This window comes from Pinus tabuliformis, chromosome 2_2 (genome assembly GCF_031772625.1).
Source record: "Pinus tabuliformis cultivar Carrire ecotype Pingquan chromosome 2_2, CPIR1, whole genome shotgun sequence".
In the NCBI taxonomy this organism is placed as follows: domain Eukaryota; kingdom Viridiplantae; phylum Streptophyta; class Pinopsida; order Pinales; family Pinaceae; genus Pinus; species Pinus tabuliformis.
The window spans coordinates 854,954,811-854,967,327 of NC_142300.1; the positions used below are offsets into that span (position 1 = coordinate 854,954,811).

Here is a 12,517-nt window from a genome sequence, read left to right on the forward strand (position 1 = left end):
AGACCAGATAACATAAAAGAGCATGCTGAAACATAACTAGAACATAATAACCAAATCAGGTGTCTAATGATGAGAGTGGAGCTAAATCCTTCGCACTCAAACTAGGTGGCATTGAGGACTTAAACTCACATTGGATGTGTCTCTAAATGTGAACTAAGTGGGCTTCCAACCTAGCCAGACAAGCTTGTTGGTTTTATTGATTTCACTAAATATCATTGAGAAAGGAGATGATGTCGTCCATATCTTCATGCTTCTCCTTTAAGACTCATCCATGCAGAGTCTTTAACTACCAATGGAGAGTAACAAAATGCATGTATTGAATCCTTCTTCCCCTAGCATGACTAGGGCCAAGAAGTTAATGGGAAACCTCATCTAGAAATTATGAGTTAGAATAAGCTTGTTGACCTTAAGCAACATGTTTCAAGACTTTGAATCTCAACGGAATTACTATGAGAGGTTGTTGAGCGATAAGAGGTCGTCGCCTCCTGAGTCTGCGACTGGGCACGTGATTAATTGAGCTTGTCACGTCCACCGACCCCCGACGATCATGCACATTCTGTTGCAACATAGTAACTACCACATGTAACAAACCAATGTAGTACTCGAGAAAGAGACCCCACTAATAGAAAACATCATACCCTGTTAACCACCCTTCATGGTTGATTATTGTCAGAAGAGACTCGGGAGATTCTACCCTCCCCATTACAAATTTAACAAAATACCTTCTATCCTCCTACATGCATGGCCAAATTGACTGACCAAGTACAAAGGATGATAATAATATACTCTAAATTGACCTTGCCTTCTAGATCAATCACCGGGAGAAAATTTCGATAAACCTCTATGTTGAGGAACAAAAAAACCAGAGATATAGTCCCACTACCTAGGCATTAAGGCCTCCCAAATTAAAAGAAACAAAGCATGAAGAGACCCTCACGCAGACCATCGAAAGAAGCCAACACCATACCAATACCAAAAACAAAGGAAATTATAATACTGGGTGGGAAGAGAAAAGTTACCTGCTTAAATCCATAGATAAAAACCAAGATAGAGCACCTATGCAGTTTCGAACCCGGATTACTCCCATAATGATTATGCTAAAAGTCCAAAGCATCGGCTCAAAAGCTCGCTTTTAACCTTGAGACTGCAATTTTGTTGGCTTCCCTAAGTCTAACTTGACAAGCATCTCCTGCATCAATATAAAAAAAGGGAATTATAGTCCTTATGAACCCTAGGTGTCACACCACCTACAACATACCAAATCAAAATTAGAATCTTGCTTCCAAATCCATATCTTTGGCTGATGAACATAGCAATATCCTCTTTCCCAACTTTAGAGGGGAAGGAAAATCCCACCCACACCAAGGAAATTACACATGCACGGTTCATACTCCCACCTTGCAATACATACTAGATATAGGAAGAGTCTAGAATAAGCCTATCTATGAACCGACGAAGTGACCTTCACATGTCTCATGCATGGGCGCAAGGGTAGGCCATGTCATCCACCTCTTAATGACATTAAAAAAATGGTGGGGTGATGGATGCCCCTCGATTTCATTTACCACATGGTTAGCCAGGCCATGCCACCCACCTCTTAAAGACATTAAAAAATGGTGGGGTGATGGATGCCCCTCGATTTCATTTACCACATGGTTAGCCACCCCATTAGAGATTAAAGATTTATATTTTAAAATTGATTTTAATATTTAATTAAAAGCAATGTTTTATAAATTATACATTTTTTCATAATCATTATATTCTTGGGATTATTCATAAAATATAAAAGAGTATTAGCGTGAAACAAAATTTTTTAGTATTAGTGTGAAACAAAATTTCACATTAAAAAATTAGTATACACGTATCATAAATATCTTTACCTCTTAAAAGTTAATTGACTATCATATAATTTAAGAGTATATATTAAAATCTTTAAGTTAAATATATCAACTTATGACTTAGTCAAAGTCTATCTTTTTTAAGAAGTATTCAATTTTTAACCGTGTCAAATTTAATTTTATTTTAAAATTTTATAAACAATGTAAATTTTTATAAAAAATGTAAAATTTTCTTACAAGTATTTTGAGAAATTTGATCCTCTCAACTTTTATAAATCAAGTTAAAACATATGAGATGTCTGATAGATTTAAAGTGAAAATTTCTGAATTAAAATAATTACACGAGAAATTTGATCCCTCTCAATCTTTATAAATTCAATTAAAAGAAATACGTGAAAAATTCAAAAATAAAATAATGGCTTAATAAATGTAGAGTCATATCCCATCAAAATTTTAAATTAAAATTAAAATCAACCAAAATTATATAATATAATGTTGAAATATCTATAAGTGAACATTACCCTTTTCCAAAGCCTTTTTTATTTTAAAAAAGAGAGCCATTTTATTTTAAAAAGGTTAAAAGGAGAAAGATAATATGCCGTAATTTGGTTTTCCACTTATTCGACTTCGATACCTCCTAAGTGTGCCTGTGGGGAATCGGGATATTCAACCAAAGTTTTTGCCATGGCTTAAACCCTACAAAGCCCTTTGAACAAATCAAGCACTGAACTTTGGAATGCTGTGACAATGGCGAAACCTTTTCTCATGTTTACAACGCGAAAGATTATCGAGGCATCCTCGACGAAACTGCTGCGATCCGGGACGATTTCTGCTGCGTGGGCGGGGAATATCGGTTTGATCTCTAATTTACAAGGTGCAGAATATTCATCTGAACATTTCGAACATTCCTTTGCCGCTTCTGATGCACGAAATGGATACGAATCGTTTCAAAGCAGTCCTGCATTGTTCCCCACAGCCCCGTGGAACCGCAATTATTCCACAAAGGTTGCCAATGAACCGAAAACTGAAAAAAAGACGGGCAATGGGGCTAAGGAAGCCAGAGAAAAGAGGGCGAAAGCTAAAGATAAAACCCTGGAGCTCTCAGACTCTGAAAAGATTTGCCTAATCCTAAATGGAGATGTAAATTTGGAAGATTTGGTGGAGAAATTAGAAGAAACTGGAATTGAAATGAATCCCATTTTGTTGAAACAAGTGATGGCGAAGGTTTCAAAGGACGCGGGGAGAAAGGTTTCAAGGTTCTATAAATGGTCAATAGAACAGCCTGGATGCGATTCCAATTTAGAGATTTTCAATGCTGTAATAGACTTTTTGGGAAGAAGGAAAGATTTCAAGGCAGTGGAGACGTTACTCAAAGAAAATGCGGCCTCTGGCAGCTGCGATGTTGGTGGAGAAATTGGTCTGAAGACCTTTGAGATTGTTGTGGAAAGGCTTGTCAAGGCAGGCAGAGAGAAGCAGGCTGTTGTTTTCTTCAATAAAATGGAGGAGTACGGGTTTAAGCAGAATGAGGAGGCTCAGAAGATCGTCGTCCAATGGCTTTGCGAGAGAGGGTTTGCAAGTTATGCAGAGAATTTAGTGAAAAGTTTGGCAGATACGTATTATCCAGATGAAGAGATCTGTAATACACTCGTCAAAGGGTGGTGCGTTGCGGGGAAATTGAATGAAGCCAAGAGAATGGTGAATGAGATGTCAGTTGGACAAATTGCCATGGGGGTGACGGCTTACAATGCTTTGCTCGATTGCATTTGCAAGTTGTGCAGAGAGAAGGACCCGTTTCGGCTCTTGCCTGAAGCCAATAAGATCCTTGTTGAAATGGAGGCAGCAGGTGTGCCTCGTAACGAATCGACCTTTAATATTCTCATTACCCATTTATGCAAAATCCGTAAAACCGAGGATGCTTACCAGTTCTTCTTGAAAATGGAACAATATGGGTGCTCACCAAACTTGACCACTTATGTTGTTCTCATCAGGAGTTTGTTCCAGGCAGCTAGAGTGGCTGACGGCCATGAAATGCTGGATCAGATGAAGAAAGCTGGCTTTGAGGCAAATGTAAAAGCTTATTTTAGCTTTATCAAAGTTCTATGTGGAATTCAACGAGTCGAGCATGCTCATAAGGTCTTCAATACAATGATAAGACATGGTTGCCGTCCTGGGAAAGAGACTTTTGAGCTGCTCGTCCCCAAGCTCTGTGAAATTGGGCATACTGGCAAAGCTAAGCGACTGTTTCGTAAAGCTGTCGCAGAAAGATTGATGCCTAGCAGTAGACAAGATATATTAGAGCAAAGCAAAGTTAAACAGCCCGCGGATGTTAAAAAGGAGAAGCCCAAAAGATTGACATTATCAATGATAAAAAAGAAGAAGAATCTGAGACTGAAGAGGCTCAGGTTGAGTTTTGTTAAGAAGCCAAAGAGTTCCAGGAGACAATCTTATTGATGGAACTGGTATGTACACGACATCATTTATATGCTAGAGGTTGTGATGCATATAAATTGTACTGCTTTTGTACATTACTGATACTTAGGTTTAATAAAGTTTTGAATCAGTTAAATATGTGAGTTTAATTCAATTACAAAACTTGTTTTCATGAAATAACATGGAAATTTAAAACTTCCTTTGGTTCACTGTTTCTCAAAACTATGTTAATGTATATGTCTCTGACCCAAAGTAACCTGTAGAGCATTTTTGGTTCAAACTAATATAATAATACCTCACATGCATTCAAATGCATTTCGTGCAAATGGTAATTTATAGGAGGAAGAGATGGACTTTACGTTTGGTCATTTGTGTATTTTGGCCCATTATATTAGGTTTTTGGAGAACCTTGGATTGGCAAAGTAGGTTACTAAATGTGCTATTCTGCCATTATTGGCACAATCTATGGCTTTGAGTCTATCTATTTCCTTTGAACTATTTGTTCAAAGCATAAATTTTTATCGAATAGAACTCTCAAAATAATAACGGGGAAATGATAGTTTATTAAATATATAATGTTAAACTACATACAATAGACCATTTGTGAACAGAGTATAGTTGCAACTGCATTGGCAGTAACAAAATATCAAGCATTTGTAGTGCGCTAGTTGCCCCCGGAAATGATCAGAATATAATATTAGATCACCCATTGAAGATCGGATAATATGGCATTTAAAGTCGACATATAAAGCAATGTGAACGTGGGGCACTGTCAGTTCCTCATATGGGTTCAAGTTTTACCGAGGAGATGCTCTTGCTTGTACTCGTTCATTTTTCATTAAGGATATGGTAGTGCTTGTGCTCATGTTTGTTGTATACTGATACTCACAATAATGATTAGGGCTACATGCAAGTCCAGGGTGAATTTGGTGGAAAAGATATCCCCAATTGTGACAACTTAGTGAAAGGTTTGCTTTCACATTTCTGGATGCTTGTGCTCATGTTGACAAAAGGCATCCATAAAAGAAAAACATATAAAGCAGTGGAGTAAAAGTAGCGATGATGAGTTGACTTTATGGGCCTAGACTATCTTGGGAGTGATGGCATTAGGACATATCTGGTGTAGGATGTCGATAGTAGGAATCAGTATACTTGCGTTGTAATTGACTTAATATGTTATTGTGATGCAATTGTCTTGGAATAAAAATATGCGACGATGACAACAATTTGTTGTCGTAGTTTAGTCATGGTCAATTGTGAACTGTTCAGGTGTGAGATTGTCTCATGATGTTCTTAAGGACATCATCAGGGTTTGCATTGGCTTCTTAACAATGATAGTTAATGACAGGGAAGCTTCTTCTTCCTCTTCTGCACCTATTTCCATTTGTGGCATTGATACTGAATAGTGATTTCCATCCTCCTAGGGTTTTTCATTGCGGTTCAGCTTTTATCATGCTCATTTCTTTCTGCATGTTGTCATTTAGATCCTTTATTTTGTTAGTACTTTAGCATTTAGGAATGATCTAGAAACTCCCATGATTTGATGTCCACTGTTTATATTCTCTAGTCCCATTGACCTAATTGTGGTCATTTATGAACATTAATAAAAATATCGTATCTTATTATTTAATTAAGGTAACTATTCAAAACTGGTGAACAACATATCATCAACCCTTGTTTGGATTGTGTTCCTTGCCTTTTGATTGATTTTACAATTGTTGATGTTCATGGTTTGGCTTTGATGACAAATTCCTTCTTACACCAATATTGAAAGCACATAGAATCCTCTTGATTTGGTGCATCTAGATTTTCATCCATTGGAATTATATACTCAATTACTATTCAATTGTTCCTCTAGATTGAATAGGGATTCCACAATATAGTGGTTGTTGCACTAATCAAGAGTTGAGATAGAGGATGGTTCATCTGCAAGAAAAGCATTAGGGTGGATGCCCACAAAAGTGGAGTGGTGAGATATGTGTAGATCATAGATCAAGTGGTGGATACACCCTCCTACCACCAAAATTAGATGAAGAAGAGAATGGAATTTTGTAGTGATATATACACAATCAATGAATGTGATTTCTCTTTCTTTCTTCTTCTTTTGGAAATTTAAGAAAAATTCAGACAGAACAGAGTATGTTTTGTTCTGATTTATTGTGTATACAGATTTTGAACTGTTAACTAACAAAGATTAGATGCAAACGATGGTCTTCTTGGCCCAAAGCATAATCATGCCAAAGAAAATTCTAGTTTCAGCATTGCTTGCTGCCTTTATCAAAGTTGCTTTCTAATGCTTTCAAATAGAGAATGAACATCTCCTTTCTAGATATCAATTATACAAGAAAGATATTGGATCTGTCCAAAAAGAGAAAATCACTCCAGAGGTCTAGAGTCATAGGATGACATGAAAATGTGAACTTGTTAAGTCTTGTTATTTTGAGTTTGTTTTCGTTATTTGGCAGACTCTCTTCTTGTTAAAATTGGCAACTAGGGCCAAACTCCACATGGGTTATCTTATCTATGACAGCTGTATTTTTCTTGGATTCTTTTATCTGAGAGGTGTAGGATTGATCTAAAGATCATCTGATTCCGACATGTACAAATGAAGATATGAATTTATTTATATTATGGACAAATTGTCAAGGTCGGCCAGCGAGCAAAACAGGCATTCAAACCCCCAACTCATCCTCAACGTTGCATATAAAAGGAGTCCTGAAGTCATTTTCACCATCGTCTCATCTCACATCTCTCTTTCTCTCCTCTTGTGATTGGGTACACATTTCTGGGCATTCTTCTCTCTCACACGTGCGAAGGAAAGGAGGACAGATTTCTGTTGACTGCGTTGACTTGAAGCGTTGACCTGTTTAGACTTCGGTTTGGGCGAGGTATCTCTGTCCTAGCAAGCCATAGATTTGGGCACTAAAACCGAGGCAATCTGACCTCTCCTTTGACCAGCATTGACTGTACTAGGGCAGAGTTGACTTTCGTTGATCAATTTTGACTGGACATTTTCAGACTGTTTTGGGCTGTTTAGACTTGTTGTTGGAGGTCGAAGTTGATTGGGTTTGACCAAGTTGAATTGAGGAATGAATCTGCTTTGTTGACCAACGTTGACTTTTCTTGTTAGGGCTTTTTTTGTTGCTGTCATAAATGATCAGATTTTTAAATTGTATTATCTCTCTCTCTGCTGAACTATTGAAGAATATAAGAAGAATTGATCAAGGGTTTCCCCACATTGGGGTTTGTCTCTGGTTGGTGCCACATCTTGTGTCCTCTTGTCTTGGCCTGTCTTCTACTGTTTATATTTAAGTTCTATCTGCATTTTACTATCATGTTGATGTGATTGCTAATCTGGATATTGATATTGGGAATTTGGGCTAATAAAGAAATTGAAGTAAAATTGCTCTAAAGCATAAAACATACCATTGTTGCCTAAAATTAACATGGTATTAGAGCTGAGGTGAAGACAAAGCTCAAGCAAGAGTGAAAGAGCAATCACCAAAGACACTTGAACAAGGACAAAAGGCTCAATGAGTTCCTCATCCCACTTCCCGGCTAAAGACAAGCTCCGTGAAAAATCTGACTATCATGGATGGAAGATGTCTCTTGATTTGACCTTGGAAGAACAAGAAGTGTTGCATTATGTGAAGGGTAAAATCCCTGAGCCTCCTTCAAATGCACTGGTTGCTGCGAAGACCAAGTACAATAGGGCTGAAGTCAAAGCAAAGAAGGCAAAAATTCCATTGACAAGCGTCTGGTGGCCTACATCTCTGGAAGACCTCCAAGGAGATCGATGATAGGTTGATCAACATGTTCAAGGTTAGCGATGCTAATCAAATTTTATTTTTCAAAAATAAGTTGAAGGATATTAAGAAGGGCAAGGACAAGGATATTCAATCCTACTTCTTAAGGATCACTGAGATCAAGAATGATCTACTTTCGATTGGAGAGGTCATTCCTGACAGGGAACTTACTATCACTACCCTTGGAGGACTCTCACCCGAGTGGTATATATTTAGAACCGCTATTCTCAATAATGATTGAATTCCAGGGTTTGAAGAATTGATGTCGAGATGCATTCAAGAAGAAACAAGAATGGTGGAGCAAGAAATGCCTTCTAATAGAAGCAACCTCACTGCATTCTCCACTCATGCCAATAGGAGAAATAATGTAGGGTCCAAAGGTCATTTCAATTGAAAGCTTGAATCTAAGGGAGGAAGGAAGGGCAGGTGCTTTGTTTGCAATAAGTTTGGCCACTTTGCAAGGGAGTGTCCAAATAGAAAGGACACATCACATGATGATGATCACAATCATTCTAGGGGCAACTTCAACAACAACGATCAAAGGAATGGCAGGTCCAATGGCAAGGGAAAAAGGTATGCGGGACATCAAGGAAATGATCGACCCTCCAAGAAAGCAAGGAACTCCAGGTATGAAGAATCAAATGTTGTTAACAATAAGCAAAAGGGATACTATCTTATATCGACCCTCTCCACTACCTCTCCACCGGACACTTTGGGGAATTAGCTAATTGATAGTGGTGCCTCAAGGCACTTCACCGGATACAAGGAAGCTCTCTCTAATCTGATAGAGAAGGAGACAAACTTGGAGATCATCCTTGGAGACGATTCCACTTATCTCGTGAAGGGAGTAGGGAATGTTACCCTTCAATTGAACCAAGGTAACACTATTCATTTACAAGAAGTACTATATGTACTCGATCTCAAGAAGAACCTGGTGTCCATTTTAGCAATGGAAGACAAAAGATACAAGGTGGAAGGACACTTTGTATCAAGTTGGAGGAAGTCCATTGGGAGCCATGTCTTGCGACACATCTCTACAATCTGAACTATGTCATCGGAGGTTTGCCCATCTTCACTATAAGGCCCTACCTGATGTGAGACAGATGGTGACAAATATGCCCGAGTTTAAAGTAGAGCATGAAGGTGTATGTCCGGGATGTGCCGAAGGAAAGCTTACAAGGGGACCATTCCCCTCAAGTAATAGCAAGACCACAAATATATTGCAATTGATCCACTTCGACATATCTGCTATGATGCCTGCAAACTCTTTGGGAGGATATTTATATTATCTCACCTTTACGGATGATTATTCTTGCAAGACCTGGATCTACTTCTTGAAAAAGAAGGATGAAGTGCTCACTTGGTTCCGTCACTTCAAAGCTTTGATCGAAAACCAATCTGAGAAGAGAATCAAGATATTAAGGACTGATAATGGGATTGAGTACGAATCCAATGAATTCCATGATTATTGCAGAGAGGTTGGCACTAAGATGGAGACTATAACGCCATACACCCTCGAGCAAAATGGTGTGGCTAAAAGGAAGAATTACACTATTGTAGAAGTTGTTTGTGCCATGCTTCATGATCAAGGGCTTCCAAAGTTCCTATGGTCTGAAGCTGCAAATACAACCGTTTATGTTCAAAACTGATGCCCTCATCAAGCATTGGACTCCAAGACTCTTGAAGAAATGTTCACTGGTAAGAAACCTGATGTTTCTCATTTTAGAATTTTCGGAAGTCTTGTATATTTTCACGTGCCGAAAGAGAAAAGAAGCAAATTGGGTGCATCGGGAAATAAAGGAGTCTTTGTGGGCTATAGTGAAAATTCTAAGGGTTATAGAATTTATGTGGCTGGTCAAAGGGAAGTTGAGATAAGTCATGATGTCATCGTCGACAAAGATATAGCCCTCAAAAAGATCAACAACTTTCCTATCCCAAGGAAGGACAAAGAAGTGGACACCGGAAAATAGGGTGCAAAAGAAGATGAAAAATGTCGGATATTGATGAACATATGGATCCTATTGACCCTCCTCCTCCAAGAGGAGACCCTCATGGCTTAGGGAGACTCTCGAAGATGCCGAGAGACATATTGCACCAAGGGGGACTTTCCGTGAAAGCAAGAAGTCGAACAGGTATCAAGGATACTTGACCGTCATGAGCACTATCATTCAAAATGAGCCTTCATCATTTGAAGAAGCTGTGAAGCAACAAGTATGGAAGGATGCTATGAATGAAGAATGCGAGTCAATTATGAAAAATGATCTCTGGGATGTGGCCCCTAGACCCCAGGACAATTGGTTGTCATCTCTAAGTGGCTCTACAAAATCAAGCATGGCGCTGATGGAAGTGCAGAAAAGTTCAAGGCTCACTTTGTTGCTCGAGGCTTCTCTCAAAATGAAGGTGTAGATTACGATGAGATATTTGCACCTGTTGCCTGATACACCACCCTCCGCTCGATCATAGCCCTTGCTGCCTCGCAAGGACGGAACCTACATCAGATAGATGTCAAGACCGCTTTCTTGCATGGTTCGATCAAAGAGGAAGTCTATGTGGAACAACTCGAGGGGTTTGAGGTTTAAGGTTCATGACCGGGAATCTCATGTATGCAGGTTGAAGAAAGCTCTCTATGGTTTGAATCAAGCACCCCGGGCTTGGTACAAGAGGATCGATAACTATCTGATGAAGCTGAGATTCACTAGAAGTGAAGTTGATCCTAACCTTTACTTTAAGGTTGAAAATGATAAACCTCTCATTCTGGTACTTTATGTGGACGACCTCTTCCTGATAGGTGCAGACCCTCTCATTCACAAATGTAAGAGGGAGTTGGCTTTTGAATTTGAGATGAAGGACCTAAGACCGATGCACTACTTCCTAGGGTTGGAGGTCTGGCAAAAGCCAGGTGAAGTTTTCCTATCTCAAGGAAAATATGTTGTGAAGATATTGGAAAGATTTGGGATGGTAGACTGCAAGCCTGTGACTACTCCTATGGAACTTAACTTTAAAAATTAATGTGGTAGTGCTACCAGACCTGAATTGGGAAATGCTTCTGAGTAGCGTCAACTCATAGGAGCACTGATGTTCTTGGTGAACTTCTGTCCAGACATATGTTTTGCAGTTAACACACTGAGCCAGTGTATGGTTGAGCCTCATCACATACATGGATTGGTGCCAAGTATCTTCTGAGATATCTTCGGGGCATAATCACTCATGGACTGAGATACACTGTTGGAGATGTGAGGCTGCATTGGGTTGGCAGTGTGGTGGATCGCAAGAGCACTTATGGATGCTGTTTTTCTTTGGGTTCTGCTTTGATATCCTGGATGAGTAGGAAGCAGAACTCTGTTGCCTTGAGCATTGGTAAGGCCGAATACATAGCTGCTAGTATGGCCTCCTGTGAAGCTATCTGGTTGAGAAAGCTCTTTAGTGAGTTGTTTGGACATGTGCTGGATACCACCGTGATCCTCTGTGACAACTAGAGTGGGATTCGATTATCAGAGAATCTCGTATTTCATGATCGCTCCAAGCATATAGATATCAGGTACCACTTTATCCAAGATATGGTACAACGGGGAGCAATAAGGCTCCATCACAATGGGACTGATGAGCAGGTCGCCGATATTCTGACAAAGCCCCTGGGGAAGGTCAAGTTCCTGGCCTTTCGAGAACGACTTGGAGTCGTGGAGAGACCCACTTATGAGGGTCTTGTATGATATGGACATTGAGATTTGGAGCTTCGGGGGGCTTGAGGTACTTGTTGGAGTGACGAGCAACCATAGGGTGAGTGGTTCAGCTTCCCCTAATGGTTCGCTGTGTACAGGGTTAGTGGTTCAGCCTTCCCTGTGATACCCCGTGGCGACATGTAGGCAGGATGAGTGGTTCATCCTTCTCCTGCTGAGACATCATGCCCATGCAGTCTAGGGTTGTTAAAATTGGCAACTAGGGCCAAACTCCATGTGGGTCATCTTATTTATGGCAGCTGATATTTTTCCTTGATTCCTCTCGTCGAGAGGTGTAGGATTGATCTAACGATCATCCGATTCCAACAAATATTTATGGAGATATGAATTTATTTATATTTACTTAACAAATTGTCAAGGTTGGCCAGCAGCTAAATGTGTGGCACACATGCCCAACACATCATATATATACAAGTGAGGTTAAGTCATTATTCACTCATCTCATCTCAATCATCTTTTCTCTCCTTAACAAAATTGGGCGAGGAAAGGAGCAACTTCTCTCACACGTGCAAGAGGAAGAACGCATTTTCTGTTTAGGGTGGCGTTGACTGATTTTAGGGTAGTGTTGACCAAGTGCTGGGCTGCTAAATGAAGCGTTGACCAAGGGCTGACTTGCGCATGCTGTTTGGGTGTTGCGTTGACCAAAAGTGTTGACCAACATTGACTGCTTAGGGCTGACCGCAAACTGCTGATCTTTGTTTGCTGT

The 12,517-nt window shown here is 39.5% G+C and overlaps 1 protein-coding gene across 2 annotated transcripts in view; it reads left to right on the top strand.

The window, feature by feature from the left end:
* The first annotated feature begins 2,432 nt into the window (after positions 1–2,432).
* The window catches only part of LOC149195656 (uncharacterized), a 61,936-nt gene continuing 51,851 nt past the window's right edge, over positions 2,433–12,517 (top strand). For both annotated transcript variants that reach the window (XR_016254610.1, XM_089405391.1), the window contains exon 1: positions 2,433–4,297. Coding sequence is in view for 1 of the 2 variants with exons in the window: in XM_089405391.1 (XP_089261517.1) it covers positions 2,586–4,289 (1,704 nt within the window). In the remaining variant the exon portion in view is untranslated. The remainder of the gene's footprint in view (positions 4,298–12,517) is intronic.